The sequence below is a fragment of the Lytechinus variegatus genome, chromosome 1 (genome assembly GCF_018143015.1).
Source record: "Lytechinus variegatus isolate NC3 chromosome 1, Lvar_3.0, whole genome shotgun sequence".
In the NCBI taxonomy this organism is placed as follows: Eukaryota; Metazoa; Echinodermata; class Echinoidea; order Temnopleuroida; family Toxopneustidae; genus Lytechinus; species Lytechinus variegatus.
In genome coordinates this window covers 75,765,331-75,784,921 of record NC_054740.1, presented here as the reverse complement: position 1 = coordinate 75,784,921, position 19,591 = coordinate 75,765,331, and the positions used below count along the sequence as shown (strand labels likewise).

The following is a 19,591-nucleotide window of genomic DNA, read 5'->3' as shown; positions in this document are numbered from 1 at the left end:
GTCCCGCATTCACTATTTCTTTTGTTTTTTTATTGTTTGAATTATAATACAAATTGCACTATTTATTTTTTTACAGATTTGACAATAAGGACCAACTTGATGGAACCTTATACATGTAGTATTATTAATGCTAATTGCACATGTTCAGGCAGGAATTAATCGTTGTTCCACACGACAACAGAGAGAAAATTGGAATATTTCATATTTTATATAATAAAATACAAAAGAAATAGTGAGTGATGTCATCAGTCTCCTCATTTGCATATCGACAAGGATTTGAATATAAACTGTTTTGTGAAATCAAGCAAAGATTTAAAATGTCATAACTTTCTTATTTCATATCCAATTTTGATGAAATTTTCAGTATTATGCTTGTAGGATTTTTCTAGTTTTATTTGAATCAACTTTTTGTTGGGTTTGGCTTGTCTTTTAATTATTGTACATGTATGTACATGTACATTATATTGAAATTCTGATTTGCTTTTTTTTCTCTATCTTTTTGGCTTTAGATCTTCTTTTATTACTTTTCTGTGCAATTTAAGCATTTGATTGTAAAAATTGAAATGGTGCGAAACAAATCAAGTGTATTACAAAGTATTTGCTTTATCTATTTCAGCAATCTTTCCAGCCAGCAGCATCACAGGTGAACCCTAGTCAGGAACCATTCCTTGGCTTCGTCCACAATAAGCGTTCCCATGGGCCTTACAAGACAGTCCGTCCAGGATTCTCAGCCAAGCGATACCTAGCCAACTGGTCAAGGAGCTGGGATGATTCTATTCTTAACTACCTCCGAAGTGAAGGTGAGGTGATATGGTTCTCATGCCTTTCAGGGATTGAAGTAATCCAAGTCCATTCAAGACCATGATCATGAATGCCCTCTTAACTGGCCTCGGTTTCCCAATCACCAGCCCATTCATTCCCTTAGAAATTTTTTGTGCTTTTTAAAAAATGTTTGTGCCCTCTGGGAAAGTGGCATTACTAGTACCTCAAATAAAAATTAAGGCATGCCTTAGTTTATGGATGTCGGTGATTTTCTGTTTCTGTTTCTGTTTGTGGTAACTCCCGTAGGAACTTGGCAGGACAGCATTTTTTGCTGGTAAACGCCTCTATTGTTTGTAAAAAAAATGATGGGGCAAAGTTGGTTGTTTCATCTTTGTATTTTGAATACTTCAGTGCACTATATTTGTGATGTGTTTTATGCTTAGTTGATTCAATTTAAGATCAGTTGATTCTACCAATTTGCCTTTCAGTGATGAAACAAAATTTAGAATCTGAGAAAATGTCTTAAACATTCCGGTTCTTCCCTTCCAGGTCATATATGGGACAAGAATCTCTTCCAGCAAAATGTTCTTGCTCCCAACTTGTACAGACGAATCAACGATGATCTCTCTCATGTTCCCTTGCCATACCGAGTCACTCGTAATATGCTTATGTCACCGGGTGAATTTGAAAGTTTAGAATTTTATAGGATACGGCCTGACAGCACAGATGCTGGTAAGAAATACCTGTATATTTTAATTCATCAATTATCTTACGTTTGTGTAGAACGAGCATTAGATATGAATGAAATAAGGAACTTAGCTCAGTGGGTGAATTTGGCCATGTAACTATGTGGGTTTTTTTTTTTGGGGGGGGGAGTTGGCAGTGTTTCAAAACAATTGTTTTTCACTCTACCCTTGGTGTCATGTGCTGTGCATCAGCAACACAGTATGCAGGACATTGAATCTGGTCTGGTACAAGACTGAATCCATTTGCAGGGCCAGATACCCAGATATCCAAAAATACAATTCCATATGGGTACATGTAGGCCAGATTTGTACCCTTACTTTATATGATTATCTTTGTATAATTCATTTGTCACTATGGTACTAACCACAAAAATGTATTTAAAAAAAAAAAAGTTACACATGTTGTGAAAGTGAGAAATAGGCTACTATGTAGATAGTGTTACAGCTCTATAGGGCCGTCTGCACCATCCCAAGTTTTCAAATTAGCGCGCTATTTCTGATCCGGCAAATTATTCCGATCTGAAAATCTAGAGAATGTTTGCAATGGAGACGCTAGTTTGCAGGATTAATCTTGATATTGCAATCCCAAGTCAACTCGGGATTATTTGCAAAATAGCACGCTATTTTACAATTATCCCTCTAATTCGTAGGTGCAGACGCACTCGAGATTGGACTCGGTAATCTATTCATGACGTCAGTCCATAATGCAATTCGCGTTCCACTTCCGCCTTGGTCAAAACATAAACATATCGCGATCGTACCGAACGCATGCAAAAGTCAGCTTTATACACGCAAATAGACATTATCGCAAAGTGTTCATCAATTCCCCAATCAGCAACAATGGTGTCCCACCAGTGAATGGATTTTGGGAGAGACCAGACCGATGGGGGATGCGCCAATTATCGACGATGATCATAGTCAATAACAACACTGTCGTCTTATCCCTTCGCAAAATGTGAGCAAATAGCATATCTTTCCTCCTCTCTCTCTCTGTCATTGCCTCCTTCTCCGCCATCATATTTAACGAAGAATACATCACTTCTTCACTCGCTGAGCACGGCTGAGCTGAGAGGATTGTTGCATAACACTGGTAGAATTTGGCGAAAGTGCTAGTGAAAGGAGTACATTGATTGCATATCACGGGAAGTTATTCAAAAGTGCAGGCCGTTGAAACTCCAAGATCAGTAAGTGCGCATGCTCGGAATATCAGGCCTGTTGCCTCGCTCGAGCAGGAATCGCTCTTCTTGCGATGGTGGAGACGGGGTTTCTTGAATCTCAAGATTAATTGCGAAGAGGGCCAATCGGGCTAAAATCTCGAGATTGAGCAAACTTGGGATGGTGCAGCACCGCCTTATGTGGTCCTTTACTTGGAGTTTGGGCATAGTATGTGATAATTACCTCCCCCCCCAAAAAAAAAGGAGAGAGAAAAAATTGTATTCATTTCTTTAATCAAGTCCTTTAATTATTGTAAAAAAAGTAACTTATATTGTAGGCCTACTATTAATGATGATGTGAAAGAATTTGAGAACTGCATAAGTTGGATTTGTAATGTTTTGGAGACATAAATTTTCCTCTGTACAGTCAGGGAACTCGAATGACCCCATCCCTTTTTTCCACTTATATGAAGAATTAATATTTCATTGATAAGTAATCAACACCATTTTAAATTCAATGTTGCAAATGAAACCCAAGATCACTGTATTTTGGGCAAAAACACTTCCATTGTAAGGCCCATGTTTCATTTAAATCATGGAACATGTATTTTGAGATTATCTTTCAGATCTCTGAAAATTGTGACCTCTGTTACACCGGATTTCCTACCTGAGACCGGTCTCGGGGTGCCCTGAGACTGGTTTCCAAAAAGTTGACCTATATTTTTGACCCCCTATTACACCAGTCTCGGGCAGGTTTGTGTATACACCGAATCTAAAGCAGTCTCAGAACACATCGTGAGGTGGTCCGAGATAGGTTTGCTGAGAAGGGGCTTGGGTAGGTTTATGCGTTAACATTGGATTAGAAACCTGCCCGAAACTGGTCTCGGGGCGCCCTGATACTACTTTGGAAATCCGATGGAGCAGGGGTCTACTGGATCATAAATGTTTATTACTAAAGAGCAACTGAAATTAATTCATGGTACATCAGTGTCATGTGATCATTAATGTTTTTCAAACTTTATTCTTGAAATGTAACATCAAAGATGGTCATGCATTAACACTGGATGAGATCTATGACAGATTGTGTAAGGAATGGATATGATAAATTATGTGTATATGTATCTTCGTGTTTGAGTGTAGTGGTTTCACTGTACACCATGTATTCTGTCGTCTCCTGAAGATGAAAAGAACTAAAAGAACGCACTTGCCGAAACATTGAGTTTGGTTGGTCTCTTCTTCAGGATCAATACATGCCTATAAAAGAATACTTGGTTACTATGAAACCACTACACTCCATCTTCTTCAGAGGTTGTATCTTCATGTTTGCTTCCAAAATACTAAAAGATGTCCAGAATCTGTCAATGTATCTTCCAGTTATCTCAACCAAGTGAAAATCACTCCATTTTTGCTAAGTCAAATTATTTATTATCCCCATTTATCTGAATTACTCTTTTTGAAAGTTTTGAATCCCAAAATTAACCCTTGTTCAGTAATAATGCATTATAACCCCCATCACACCAGACTCCTTCACTCTTTGATTACCAAAGTTCTACCCAATCCTAGAAATTTTTAGATGTATATATGTTTGTGGTTCAGTAAAAGATTAATTTTGTTGTTTACTGCAATTCGAGTTTGCTCAGTGGTGTTAGATTTGTAAAACTTGTATATCCACCCTGTCCAGTCAGTTCATATCAAGTTAAGATCAAATAAATGGTAATTAAAGTTTAACCATATGGCTGTCTTGCCCAACCAGTCCAAATTTATCTATGATATTCTTGATCTTAAAACTTCAAGTCCAAGCCGATTAATTTGTGGTTTGGATGAAGTAGATAAAATTGAACTAGAATAACACTTAAAATTTCAGTGTTATGCTTGTCATTGGCCTGATAATTCAATTTTTTTTACTCTATTGTCCTTGAGTTTTGCACCCATTTTGGCAACATTTTCCAAAACTTAAAATGTATGCTTGGTGTATATGGGGGCACATGTATACGATGCCATTATTTGGCTTGCAATAAGTGGAATCATGACAATCAGATTCTGGACTAGATTTAGTACAGCAGTTGTTGCATGTGCTTTTTGGATGAGCATGCATTTGACTTTTTATTTCAGCAAACCAATCATTTTAATGCAATCATTGTAATGCACAGCTTTTTATTCACTATATGTAGCATTTTCTTTTCCAGTTCAGTACTTAGGACCACTGCATCACCTGTCAAAGTGATTTTATTATGATGCCTTTATATATGTTTTATTTGCATTTCATTGTTGTTTCATTGTCATTGACTGGAAAATTTAAAATTGTGAAAATTTTGTTGCTAATGCATGATAGGAGAGAATGTTGCTAAAGCTTCTAAATGTATATGTATAATATTTCCTTTTATTTTGCAAAATTGCTCTTCCTTTGCCTCAAATCGTTCATATGCTCTTGACTTTGAGTTTGAATTATTTATGTTATATTGATTGAGCTATTTATGTTTTGCATTACATAGTGTGTAGACAAATCTGTTTGTACATTCTCAGAATCTAGAAATTATAAACCTGATGCCTTGCCTACTGATATATGGTATGTTTTTTTAGGGGGCTATGATGACGATGATGGCTATGATGCTGATATTGATGTCACTGAGAATGGAAGTAAGGCCAAGAAGAAGAAACCTTTCAACTTGCCAGGTTCGATCGCAATGATTGTACGTGACATGCAGCAGAAACCACATGCTGTACAGTATGAACAACTAGATGAAGGCCAACAGAGACAGGTATGTGATACCTGGTGTCATTCAGATTATAGAAAAAAAAATAGGACCAACGATGCAAGTGTTGGAATTATAGAAATGGTTTGTCTAATAATGTCTTGAAAACACCCAAAGTTAGGTGATTCTAATTTATTAAAAATGATTAAGTAAGTTTTATCCATTAAAAGCAACCCTTGTCAGGTGACTGATCATGACAACCAATAAACATTTGTCACGTAGCAGTTTTCTACAAGTTACATGTAGGCGATCATTTATGACAGCAAATAACTATCTTATGAGTCAAGAGTTGATACAGCATTTGTAAAAGCATCAATATTGTCCTGCCCTAAAAAAAGGTTGCATATAGGAGAAATGGCCCTGTCAGGGTTTTGACATTGTATCTTTCAAATTATTTTTATTATATAAAAAGTATCAAACAATTTAGTGTAACAAATGTCTGTGACTGTTCAATGACTTTGAGCAGATTTTATCATTTTAGCAGTTGTCATTGATAAGGTTTTTAAGAAACATGGTGTAAATTGTATTTGATGGGTTAAAGGAGAGATAAATGCACCTCAAAAAATTTGTTTCAAAATTTCTGACAGGTTCTTCAGAGGCTACTGCTGCAGAGCGCCCTCCATCAGCAGCAACATCTCAGAATGATCCGAGAAGAGAATGAAAAGAAGAAAACAGAAACGGAAGATGGCGAGAAAGATTCTGCTGATTCTAGTGGCAAACGTCCAATGCCACTCCTTTCGGTATGTCCATCACCTACTGCTTTTTCTTATGCGGCAGTCTGCCTGAAAATTCACAAGTTAGCCAAAATGAACTTAGAGATTTTGTTATAAGTTTGAAAAGGAAGTTCCTAAGCTTTAAAACTACATGTGTATATAGCTTATATAGTCAAAACTGATCAACAATAAGACAAACAAGCACTTGATTCAGAAGAATTCAAGTGAGACCTTTAAGTAAGGAATAAGGTTTGACTAGTGGTTATTGTTCAAACTTGAATATTTCAGCAGCTCAGAAACAAAAATAATCTTAAAAAAAAATCGTATATGTCGGTTTTGGTTAAATTTGAGACCTTTGTGGAGTAGAAGAGTTTGTCTTTTTGATTTAACTTCCTAAATTTTTATTTGTAAAGGCCAAATTACTCTTTCAGCCATTTACAGAAAACCTTGCATGAAGACTAATTGTTGCCTTTTTTGGTGGATAGTCATATAATACTATAATTGATAGCATCCTCATCATGGCGACTATGTCTATCATGATACCATTATTGTTATATTTATTGTTGTTATTAGGGCCAGCCTAAACAGAGAAGAACAGACACTGACATGACACTCTATGGTAGTCCATCCTTCCAAGTTCCTGATGCACAAGATGTTGATATGGAACAAGCCATTGCGGTAAGTCGATCATTCTTGTCAAAGACGTAGTTATTCAAGTAGAAGTGGAACTTAGAAACTGATGAAAATTCACAAGATGAGTGAGGGAAAGCTGGACAACTTAGGAGCTTATTCCCTGTAAGTTGATCCTGCAAACTGGACCCACATACAACTAAAGAATATACCGGTGGTGGTTCTCATACGGTTCCTTAAACTCGTCATGCAAATAACATGCCATGGTGTTTTCAAAAATATAAATGAAAAACTATTCTAAGCAATTTCATTAATTAGCACAAAGATATTTGCTTGATGAAACAATCAGTGAAAATGAAAGCCTCCTCAATTCAACAAATCTATTGAATATCATCTATTTTGCTAAAGAGGACAACGACTTTCATGGACTAAGCTGACCATTCTGAGGTATTTACTTATTGTTTTAGTAGCCCATACTTGGAGTAGTATGTGCGCAGCTCTTTGTTACCGAAAGGAAAAGGCGCTACATGTGTATCAAAATGACCTTTGGATGTGATGGATTGGAAAAGATAAGTGCCTCGGCAAAGGGTTGTAAAAAAAATCTTTGAAAGTTACAATGAAGAAGTCCAATGCTATTTGTTGGATTTGACAAAAGTTTTCTCTTAGTGTGACTTAAAAGAAATATTTTCTAAGATCTGTATCTAATTCAGTATTTGTCTTATTTTGTTTCATGATTTGCTTTGCAGAATCTTATAACAAGCAACTCAACCAACATCATTGGTGGCGCAACGGCATTCACTGATCAGACCATCTTAGACATGTATAGGTCAATGAGAAGCAAGACAATGAAACCACCGGCACCACCACCTTCAACATCACCTTCTCAATGGCCTCACGGTATGTATCCCTTGATTTCAATTTGTTGATGTATTTTGATGGGTTTAATATGTACAACTGAGTTTATAAGCATATGATTACTTTTCCTTTACCATTCTTAATTACAAGTTCACTCGATGCTGAAATGATGGAATAAGTTTCGCTATTGAATAAGGTTCATTGAATGTAATTGAAATTTGAAAGTCAAAGTATTACATGGAAGATTAAGAAAGATATGAAATGAAGTACATTGTTTAGAATGTTACATTGAATATCTCAACTAAAAAATTATAACATGAGTGATTTTGAGCAAATATGTGATTTCATGCATTAATAATCATGATAAAATAAGGACATCATTACATGTATATGAAAAAACAGCTAAACTTTATGATTATAGAAGTTGATAACATGATTGTTGATTTTCACTGCCATTGCCTGGTGAATAACCAAAATTTCATTACAAGCATGTTCATTTAACCTTAAAGTTAATGACCTTTAGACCAGCAACTTTCATTTTTATCCTATTAATTATTGTATAATGGTGATTAATGCATTGATAATAGGAATGATAAGCTCATTGATATAATTTTTTGTATTATCTGAAAGATCAACCATTTCTGAATTGGGGCATTATGATCTTCTATGAAAATGAATCAGCATCTCCTATATTACCTCGCTTTGCATGCTATCATTTTTTTAAAATGCATCTTCCATATAATTTTGTCATTTCAGTCATTATTTGTTTTATCGTTTAATATCTTTTGATACCTGAAGGTTCTAAGCGAAGAGTCAAGAACAGCATGTATCACACCTACCCTTCAAATTTTGCTGGAATCCAGCCCCTCCCACCCATCCAAAACTCATTTGAAGGGAATGCAGGTGCTGGTGGAGATTTCATGAGGCCAGTCCCTCCACCAAAGCAGGGCACTGGACCCCCTGTCATCACAATGGAGCCACCCACACCACAACACCCAAAGCTCAGTGCAAAGAGTAAACTGTCGGTGGGATGGTCAAGTCATAGTAAAACACGTTCAAAAAGCAGTACTCATTGTAAGTTCTTTGAAAATTTATTTCAGTTCATCAAAATCTTGAAAAAAAATGTTTAAGTGTAGATTAATTTACATATATTAAAGTGTTGAATAAAATATTTTATTCATTATTTGTTTAATACCTGTAAGCATGATATTACGGATCTTCAGTTTTTAGGAAATGAATTTTTATGCCTGCAAGCTGCTTTTTATCATAAGTATTGCATCATAACCTTGAATTATGTTATGAATATTTTTTTTTTTTTTTAAGCATATTTTTTTGAAAGAGGCAAAGCTACATGGGCCTTAATGTGCATATAAATGGTAAATGTCCTTAATTATTAACAAGTTGTATGCAGCTCTTACGATCTCAGTAAAAATGATCATTCCTTTCCTTTTCAAAAGCTATAAATGCATAACAACGAAGAGGACAAATATGAATGGGATAATAAGGGATCTTTATCATTTCGTAATTATGAATTCTAAGAAAATATTATTTTGAAGTAGTGATATAAAATCACTTTGTAATCTAGTAAGTCCTTATTCAAAATCCAGCTTCGTCTGAGACAAACATTTGGAAAGCCGACATCAATGAAAATGACCTTCTCCAAGAAGCTGAGAGAGAAGAGATTGAAAACGACAGGGCATCATCTGACCAAGAATTATGGACAAAGAGTCCACGGTCTTCAAACCAGGGGTCCTCAAAGAAGGCTTCTTCTAAAAACAGTGCAGTTAGCAAAGCAAGTAAAGGTAAGCATTGTGAATTTCTTCTTTATGTTCAAACTGATTGTGAAAAAAAACTGAATACATTTGGAGGAATTATCTTACATTAGAGGTATTAGAGTTACATGTATTTATAGAATGAGAGAAATCATACAACTGTAAATAAAATCAAGCAAATCAATCATTCTTGTTTATTTTTTCAATCATTCACTCTTGTAGAGTATTATTCATTAGCAATGTTTATGCCATTATCACTTATTAATTATATGTCTATTTTTTATCATTGCTCCTTTTATTTTATCATTGCTCCTTCCTTGTTCATAGGCTCATTGCTCGATCATGATTTCTTAATTTTTTTTTATTTCTCAGGATCTGGAGAAAGCAATGTGGCCCTATCTATCAACAGTCACCTGAGCCACAGCATGGAGAACCTAGCCAGTCCTGTTGAGAAAGCACTCAGCTTCCGTGCTGCGGGTTCTGTACCTACACGTCTACGGGAAAGCATGCGTTCCTACAAGGGTAGCGGGAAGAGCAGCCATGGTAGCGTCCTGTTTGGTGATTCTGAAGGTGACTTACTAATCACTGGATCAAAGCAGGGAAGCACCTATGCCCCCTCCGTCGGCTCCCTAGCTGATAAGGGTAAGATCTTATTGTAATGCTTCAAACTGTTAGGTTGAGAATTCTTGTATAGCTAGCAATAGAGATATTTCTGCAGGTAGACAGCATGTTTGATTATGCTTCAGACAAAAAAGTAATTTTTTTATCTTTAGGATTCATGTGCATATGCAATGCATTAGTCTTAAACTTTTGACTTTATCTTTGCTCTATGTCTACTGTTGATTTTACTATAAATGATCTCTCTTACTTATGCCCGTATATTCAATGCTATTTACAGTGATTTTTTTTTTTTGGGGGGGGGATTCAAAAGCGTAATAGTGTACTATTGTGCCATCATGATAGTAATCATCAAGAATATTTTCTTCATTTTTTGAAGATTTCATGATTTATCTTTTCTTTTATATTTGCTTTATTTGATTACAACCCAATACAAATTCGTCTTATAATTTCTACTCATTCAACTTTTCCTTTTTCACATGGTTTCTTTTGATATTCCTTTAAAAACCTTTTATTGAGATAGCATTCATCAGAAATATTTCCAACAACTTTCCTTACTTTCTTTAAAGACTTTATTATCTTCCATTTTCAGAAATATCAATGCAATACAAATTCATTTTGCAACTCATCCAACTTTTATTTATTTCTTGTGGCTTTCTTTTGGTGTATATTGCTATTATGACCTTTCTTTTCTGTCTTTGAAGTACCTCTTTGATTCCACCCTATCTTTGACTTAAGCAGTTGCAAGCCCTGTTGAGTCCACCCAGGAACCCCCTTCAATAGCCTCGGTGTCTATTGAACCTTCTGAATCCTTGGAGGTTCCTGGAGAACCCACACCTGTTCCTCAGCCAGATCCTGAGCAAACAAACGAAACAGAAATCAATCAAGAAACATCAGACGTTGGCTCAACCGACAATGTAGCTGGGTCTCCTGATGAAGACGAAGCACATTCTAATATAACTGGTATTGGCTTCAAACTGTGGTTTATCTTTAATTCAACTCTAACCAGCACCACTCATTGGTTTAGTTTTGTTGCACGGATATGGAGCTAACATGCACATCGCCCTTCTGAATTCTTTGGTGTCAAATTGGTGTAATTAATATTGTAGACCATAACAATCCAAAGTGTAGAAAAGCACTTATTACTGAAGAATTTTCATGTAATAATTTCAATAATTCATATATGAGTTGAACTGTCTTGCATGCTTAAAAATTACAGCCCTCCCAACAATAGAAATAATCTATCATGAGTGACTTCAAATTGTATTCCTTAATATTTTGAGAAGTCTTGATGTGCTCATCTACAATTCTCCCTACCACCTAGATTGTCAAGCACAACACAATGTTATCAGTAGAATATTCATAACTAGGATCTAATAAGGATCTTTAAAAAATTCCTTTGTGATGTTATCTATATAACTCATAGTACAAGGACATAAACCAAAAAAGTTAAAATGTTCAGTTTGGTCACATATGGAAAGCGATGTCTCAACTAAAGCTCTATTCTCGTCTTGTTGTATACAACTTTACAGTTTTCTACGCAGCAGGGGGGAATCGTGAGAAAATTACAGTTTTCATACTTTGATATAAAGACACTTTCCAAAAGAGTAGATCTTATTTGTTATCCTTTCTGCATCTTGCCTTGGGCTATTCACTCTCTTTAATTTTGATTTCTAAAAGATGATAATTTCTAAACTATCAAATCTTGTTTCTTAATACGAGCATGTACACGTTCTTCTACACACATTTTATTGCTTCTCTGTATTGTGTTTACTACTCTTGCTTGATTCTAATACTAACTGCATGATCTCTTCCTGTTTATTTTAGTCCCTGCCTCTCTGCCCTCTGTTTCTTCCTCTCAAGATGTTGTTACTAATGCAAGCTTTGATTCAAGTGACGATGAGAGCATCTTTGTCCGTACTATTGGAGCGATTGCTCCTACCTTTAGCAGCCTCGACCAGGATGTTGATCAGGAACACGATTACAACATTGAAGTAATCGCTGAAGAGCAAGATGGCAATGAAGGTGATGGTAGGGGAAACAGCCGTGTCAAAAAAGTTTCATTCGGTGAGACAAAAAGTAAAGAATTTACTCGGAATCAAAGCAGCGCAGGGAACCTTGAAGAAATGGATCACGATGACAAATGCAATTACCATGTATTTGTCAGCGAAGAAGCTGTGCAGGTCCGAGAAACTGTAAAAGATGTCAGGGAAAATGACAATAAAGGGAGACAAAACGATGACATGAACATTGGAAGCGATATGGAAGGCTCTGTTCTTGGTGATGCTGTTATTGAAGATGAGAGCGACCTTGATCAGCAGAGCAACAGAGTGGTATCCACTGATGGTGATGAAGATGCTCCTTTTGCTATCGATGTTGAGGTCACCTACATCCCTGCTTCAATTGAGAATGCCCTTGATAGTGTCCTAGGGGATGTCATTGAGAGTGTCTTTAAGGACTCTCTTGAAACCATTGTCATTGACTTTGTCATTGAGGGTATCATTGACATTATCATAGAAGATGGCATTGACCATATCATTGAGACTGATATGGGTGAAGATGATGATAGCAAAGCTGATCTGGAAGACAGTGCTAATCAACTTCAGTCAGGTCTGGGTTTGTCCATGACGGTCTTCAGCTACAAGCAACCAAAACCAGAGGACTACCTCAAGAAGTGGAAAAGAAAATGGAAGCGCTCACTCAAAGAAAAGGCTGGATCTCTGCAGGCAACAGACCCAAGAAGGAAAAGTACTTAAAGCAAATTTTGTAGTTGCTTACCATGGCATCATCAAGCCCCCATGTATGTTTGTGTTCTTCATCAAACTTGGTACATTGTACCTACGATCATCGGATATTGTCAACTTCATCTTGTGCTAGTCAAATTTGATCTCATCACCGTACTCAATGTGGTTTTGTACAGTTTGCAATGTGTAGATTCGCTTGTTTATACCTTGTATTTAATCAAATTGCATTTATTATTAACTGCACATTTCACTGTACTGTTATGATGTATTTGTTTTCCCCCATTCTAGCTGAATTTGAATTTGCTGATGCTTTAAATGTTTGAAGTGTATTCTAACATTGTGCATGTTATTGACAAATATAATGAAGACATACTATCACTCATGTGAACATAACATGTATCTCATGTGTATGGTTCGAGGAGAATAAGGATTAAGATAAATCTGCGAAATATGTCAATGTTACCATAGTAACATTACTCAGTTGCCAGTCAAAATCAAGTTCCCCTTAATGAAAAATACTGAATTTGATGTTAGAGTGTAATTTTCAGTCATTTGGGACCAGAATAAGAGTAACTCTTACATTTTACAGTACAGGCACTAATCTTCCAATCTCATCATCATTATCTCTTCACAAATGAAATATCTACCATGTTCCAATAAAGGATGCACACAGGGTTAAGTCAATTAAGATTGTTGAAAATGTATGGAAAGGAGTATTCAATTATACTTTTAAACAAAACACAAGGGAACAAATCAATAAGAACACCACTGTAGGGTACATTCCTATCATATGTTCTTATGTGAGGTTCATTTTCTTGTACATGACCATGTTGTTAGTCCGCTTGTACAGTATATGTATCATTCACTGTTGATTAAGGCAGCACAGTGTCAGTGAATATCAAGTTCACACAACCACCCATCTCACAGCACAATATATTTATATTCGTATATATTAAAAAGGGGGTGTGCTCTGTAATGTAAAAGATGAGATCCATACTCAGTGAAACTTTTAGTACATAGATTTCCAAAGACTTAAACTTTTACAAGGGATTGTGTCTTTTTTTGATACAGAGCCCAGATTTAACATCGTAACTTATATCCATTTACCCCCAACTATTATTGTATCCTGCGGGAGAATGTTGGAGAATATTTTTGAATCAGTTATTTATTGTACACTGTAGGTCATTCTTAGGCATTGGTTTTATTTTCTTTGTTACATGTTTGTATTTAATTTAAAAAAAATCATACTCTCAGTTATATAAATACAATACTATTTACTATAGAAAGATCTTGATAATGTTAACTTCTATATTTTGGGAAAAGATGCAATGAATTATCAAGAACCAGTAATTTGAGAATTAATTAATAGAAATGTAATCCTTTAAAAATCATCCTTTTTTCCAGATGAATTTCCATCTGAGGCTGATGGAGATGAGACAAAGACTGTTGATAGGTCAGTCAAACTGGGTCAAGGGGTCATTGACCTTCCTATGTCTGAACCTGTTGAGTCCAGCCGTGATAAGATGTCTGATACTAGACGGAGCGTGACCTATTCCAAGAAATCCTCCTCTACACAAGGTTCCATCAAAGCAGACTCTGTGCATTCTGGGAAAGGTGAGAGGTCAAATCACGTTAAGTTGACTTGTTTCCTGTTTCTTTTCTCATTTTCTGGCATCTTCCTTCTTAAAACATTACTATTTCACTGTCTGTTTTTTTTCATTATGTTCTAGTATCCCTATACACCTATCCAATGTATTATTGTCTGCTGAGAGTCAGTGTTTTTATGAAAACCTAAAAGTTGTATTGATAATGCCACCCCCCCCCCCATACACACATATATAAAAATGAATTACTAATACTAAAATATGACAAGAAAATGAGATGCACAGAAATGTAACATTTAAGATATGAAATACGAAATGAACACCATAAGTGAAATTATATAAATTTTCTATTGGTAACATTTCACTTTTTTCATAATTACAATAGAAATGAAAAAAATATTTCTGTGAATAAACACTGAAATTTATGTTGACTTCTACTTTTTTTGTAGGTAGCTCTGCAAATGAGTATTACAGATATAATGTGGTAATTTTCATCAGTAGCCTTTTTGTCTATAAAATCTGAACCTGTACTGAATTGAAAGCTATATAAAAAGAAAATACAAGGAATGGCGAGTACTGCTTACTCGTTGATAGTTTATCTGTAGTCTCTTCTAATACTTGATACCTGTTGATATCTTCTATTAAAGTCAAGTGCTGAAAATGCATTAATGTCTTATTCAAGGATGTAAGTTGTAGATTAGTTTTAGATCTTTTGTAGTCTGTAAAGTGTTACATGTCAATATCTGTCATACCAGGGACCTACTACTCAGAGTAGAAGATCCATGGATGTACCATGCTTATCTTTTATCTATGGGGATATTTCAAAAACTTATGTGCAATTTGAAAATACAGTGAAAGCTTTCTACATGTATAGTGACCACCGAGGGGGGAAATATGACCTTCAGTAGCAGATAGCTGCTATAATATAGATAGGTTCTTAGAATGCTTTCATGGGAATCTGTTTTCGTGCCCTATATATCCATGTGACTGTTTAATAAGTTACTGCTACATAGTTTGAACCTTACCACCTTTGAATATGAAATTCTCACTATTGACATTAACCAAAATTTTCTGGATGTAGCTCACTCCCTGTCTACTCCTACCGTAGCTACATGTAGTGTTAGTCTAGCTGTATTCGCTTTAGCACCGCATTCTTGTGTGACCCAGTAACAACTTGAAGGTAAGAATAGTATACAGCAAGAGGGATAACACAAGTAGCAAGTTTTACAATGATTCCTCTTTGAAATATAATAGAGATTGAGGATGCAGAGGACGCGGTGCAAAAGCGATTGCGACTAGACTATCTGGGATACAAGTAGACCAGGGGGCCGTTTCATAAAGCTGTTCGTAAGTTAAGAGCGACTTTAAAAAAGACTGGTGAACCTTTCCTACACGCCAAACCATTGCCAATGGTGTATATCGTTTACCAAATGAAAGGATCACCAGTCGTTCTTAAAGTCTTTCTTAACTTGCGAACAGCTTTATGAAACACCCCCCAGGGGCCCACACCATGAAGATTAGCAATTAATTTTGCTCAGTAGGCTGACTGGGAACAAATCAGAATTGTTTTTTTCAAATTGGTGATTAATCGCTCGATTGATCGCTAATCTTTGTTTTACAGGGCCTATAAGCTTTTGGGTCACACATCACTGAACAAGAAGTAGAATGTCTAGTTCAGTGCACAATGTGATAGAGGCAAATTCATGCTGTGCGCTACATCCGGGAACTTTGATTATTGTTGATTGTGAGAACTGATTGATAAGTATGAATTAGCATTTATATGCAAATTCACAATTAGTTGTGATGATTTTCAGAATTGTGATTATTTTCAGACCTAGGATTGACTTGTAATCAATAGTTTCTTGCAATATCCCCTAACATAAAGAAAGTATTTTCCCTCTTATGATGTATGTTTGTTTCACTCCGTGTCTTCTACTAGTACTTGTATTGTTTAAAGATGTACCTTGTATTTTGAACGTGTTTGTCTATATTCCTATTATGTCGCGAATGTTCAGGGGATCTCGATGTTACACAGTCCTTCCAAAATTTCAGCTATACCTGGAAGGGAAAGGGAAGCCGGAGGGCCAGCAAAACATCAAGAGGTAGCAGAAATGCTCATCAAAAATGAAAAATCACACTTAATGCTATTATGCAATAATTTAAGCTTGCTTTATATTTGAAAACAGCCATATTCATATAACAATGTGATATTACCCGGGGGTGTCAGAGAGATTTAAGCATGACTAAAAATTGCACTTTAATGTGGCTTATAACGCATCATCACATTGGTCAGGTCATGTTCATGGGATGTGCTCGACTGCATATTCATTAATGAGATTACACATTTGTTTTCATGTTGTTGGCACTTAATACAACATTAATTAAACTTGACTCTTTGTTGGATATACCCCCCCCCCTTAACGATTCGTTGGTTGGTGTGTATATACTTTGGTGTGTATATGCATGTGCTGTCTACATATCTATCTTTGAATACTTTGTGATTGTTTACTGATTTCTTGGTTCATATGAAGTCCTTTCTACAAAATTATGCTTTGATGCTCTTTTGGTTATGTGTCTTTCTCATCATGTGAGCTAGTATGCCAACTTCAAAGAAGTCTGATGATTTTGTGCTATTTGTTAATTTGTTAAAAAATATATATTTATATGTAGCATGATTCCTGTTTTCAGAAGTGAATCAGAATATGTGATGACCCAATTCAAAACCCATGATAAGTTGCAGAAATCTCTGTATTCCAAAATTTAAATAGATTAACTCTTCTCATTGTGGGTTCTGAACTGGGTGGTCATATCAGGGTATATTCCACTTGAGTTTGTGCGAGATCGCTATACTGCTGCCTGGCTTACAAGCTAGTGATTTGTATGCTTATGTTGTTGTTTTTTTTGCATTTTAAAATTTGCATTTTCAAATGGCTTTGTTTGGCTCTACTAACTTACCATAAGTGCACAAAGGCTATTTATACGTTAAAGCGAATGCAAAATAGATAACGTTGCAGCTTTTTGAAAAAATGTGATAACATGAAACATGCAGACAAGAGTATGCCTGGCAAAAACAAACTTACATGCCTTTATCAAGGTTTTTATTATTTGGTTTTTAATTGTTCATCTATTTTATAAAAAAAGGGGTGAATATTTTTTTATTACCTAGCAAAAAATTAGAATTGACTCTTTTTGTCTGTTTATGTCTAGCTCACCTAACATCTAGACTCTGTACAGAGGTGTGCAGTCAGTTACTAAAATGAAATGGCCAATCATGATCATGGTTGCATGCCAGTTTTGTTCAGAACACTGAGCAAGAACCAATCAGAATTATTCTTTCATATGTACAGATCATTGCAAACCTTTGTTGTTCAGGTCCTAGTCTTGTCTGTAAGCTTCAAGATAATGCCCTTCTTTGATTTTATCAGTTAAAGAGAAATTCCAGTAGTTGCAGTTAACATTGATTTCATGAGAAAGTCTGTAAAACAAGGCTTAATTGCCAGTAAATCATCGAGGATCTAGATCTGGTACAGTTACATCAACTGGACTTTGTGAAATCTTGAAATCTACGCTGAAAAATGTTCACACCGAAAATCCCCAACACAGATAAGCGCACATGGGACAATGTATAGTTATTGCTTAGGGCGTCGGGCCCGACGCCCTACCCGAATCCCGTGCTTATTTGCTGATTTCTCAGCAATTACACAATTTCTTTCAGAATCCTTTGGCACATGCGTTTTATTTATACAAACAGACACTTTAGTGGTCATTTCATTGGATTCTGTACAAACTCATTTTGATATCGTTACCAAAACTAGCATTTACCTTTAAACTGGGTATATTTTTACTTCAAGTTCATATTTCAATTCTAAAGCATTAATCATTATCTCCTTTTTTTAGCTCAATTCCATCATAAGCATGGTATATTTTTTTTCTTTTCTATTATTTGCTATTATATTTTCATGAAAAACAAAAGTGATTACATTTTGTACGCAATTATATGTGGGTTGCAAAATCATTGCAGAGAAATTTTCTTAGAAAACAATCAAATGCAAAGTTTGACGTAAAAAGAAAAACACAAGATTGAAAAATTTGCTGTGGAATTGTGCAGTAATTTCCCACGTAGCTAGGAATAGTTCATATACGTGCTGAAAAAAATAGAAAAAAATGATGAGTTATGTTTATTTATGTGATGTGTTGTTTGTGAATTTTGAACAAAAGGAAATTGCCTGATGATTTTGTCCATAATTATGCCAAAGGCAATGTGCAAGCATAACTATCAGTATAATCACATGATTCACTTAGCTACACTGGTCTCTTTATGGTTGAGTAAAATTTTGATGGTTATTGAATCGGGTAGCTTTATCAATATTTAGAATAGAGCATTTTTATTAAATTTTTCCTTGAATTCTTGTATGTTTGTTTTTGTTTTCGGGTTTTGGAAAATATTTTTTGTACATGTGTTCCTTTTTTATGTAGATTTGTATTATTTTTATATAAATAACTCATTTACAATGTATGTTCATTTGTATTAGACTTTGGGGTGTTTTTTTTTTCATCCATGTACCTGTAGCTTTATATGTACATGTGGACTGTTTTTTTTTGCCTTCACCATTTTTTTATCTTAAAACAAATTTATATCTGCCCATAATTTTTGTATTTTCCTCCAAGCACGTTTATTTAAAGATTTCCTCACACCACCCGATATCCCCCCCCCCAAAAAAAAGGACATGACCAAAGCATTCACAATCTTGAAATTATAACTTTGAAAATCACCACATATTATTGCTCACTGCTCGCAAGGAGATCTGCCATTAATATTTCATGAAAGTGGAGTCGATAATGAAATAGTTCTCTTATTTTTTTCAAACCATGTTTGTTTTTAATTTGTTTCAGATGATGATACTATTGGTGAATTATCTGATGATGAAAAGGAAGACAATTGGCCCGGTCAACCTGACCGGTCCAAGCCTGACAGTGTAAAGGGTGAAGGAGATGATCAGGTAGAATCGGAGTCAGATTATCTTGATTAATATTTTTTTCTATGATTATCATTATCATGAATATCTATAATGATGGTTTATTTTTGTCACTTGTTTGTATTCTATTACTTGTAAGAAATTTTGTAAGGATAAACATTGCTGCAATTTATCAAAGTTGTTATAGTAAGATATTATTGAGTGTCCATTATGAAATATCATTAATTCATCATTAATCCTTTTCCCACTTTAGTCAATTGCCGT

The 19,591-nt window shown here is 35.3% G+C and overlaps 1 protein-coding gene across 14 annotated transcripts in view; it reads left to right on the top strand.

Annotated features, from left to right (window-relative positions):
* Positions 1-19,591, top strand: part of LOC121423244 (titin homolog) — a 58,363-nt gene that overhangs the window by 15,402 nt on the left and 23,370 nt on the right. For 8 of the 14 annotated variants that reach the window (XM_041618587.1, XM_041618593.1, XM_041618645.1 and 5 more), the window contains 15 exons: positions 617-800; positions 1,312-1,494; positions 3,706-3,747; positions 5,243-5,421; positions 6,003-6,155; positions 6,702-6,806; positions 7,505-7,655; positions 8,412-8,687; positions 9,221-9,415; positions 9,758-10,027; positions 10,742-10,966; positions 11,831-12,751; positions 14,152-14,361; positions 16,367-16,453; positions 19,245-19,351. In XM_041618587.1, the coding sequence (XP_041474521.1) occupies positions 617-800; positions 1,312-1,494; positions 3,706-3,747; positions 5,243-5,421; positions 6,003-6,155; positions 6,702-6,806; positions 7,505-7,655; positions 8,412-8,687; positions 9,221-9,415; positions 9,758-10,027; positions 10,742-10,966; positions 11,831-12,751; positions 14,152-14,361; positions 16,367-16,453; positions 19,245-19,351 (3,288 nt within the window). The remainder of the gene's footprint in view (positions 1-616; positions 801-1,311; positions 1,495-3,705; positions 3,748-5,242; positions 5,422-6,002; positions 6,156-6,701; positions 6,807-7,504; positions 7,656-8,411; positions 8,688-9,220; positions 9,416-9,757; positions 10,028-10,741; positions 10,967-11,830; positions 12,752-14,151; positions 14,362-16,366; positions 16,454-19,244; positions 19,352-19,591) is intronic. The other 6 variants (XM_041618577.1, XM_041618606.1, XM_041618621.1 and 3 more) reach the window with 6 other exon arrangements.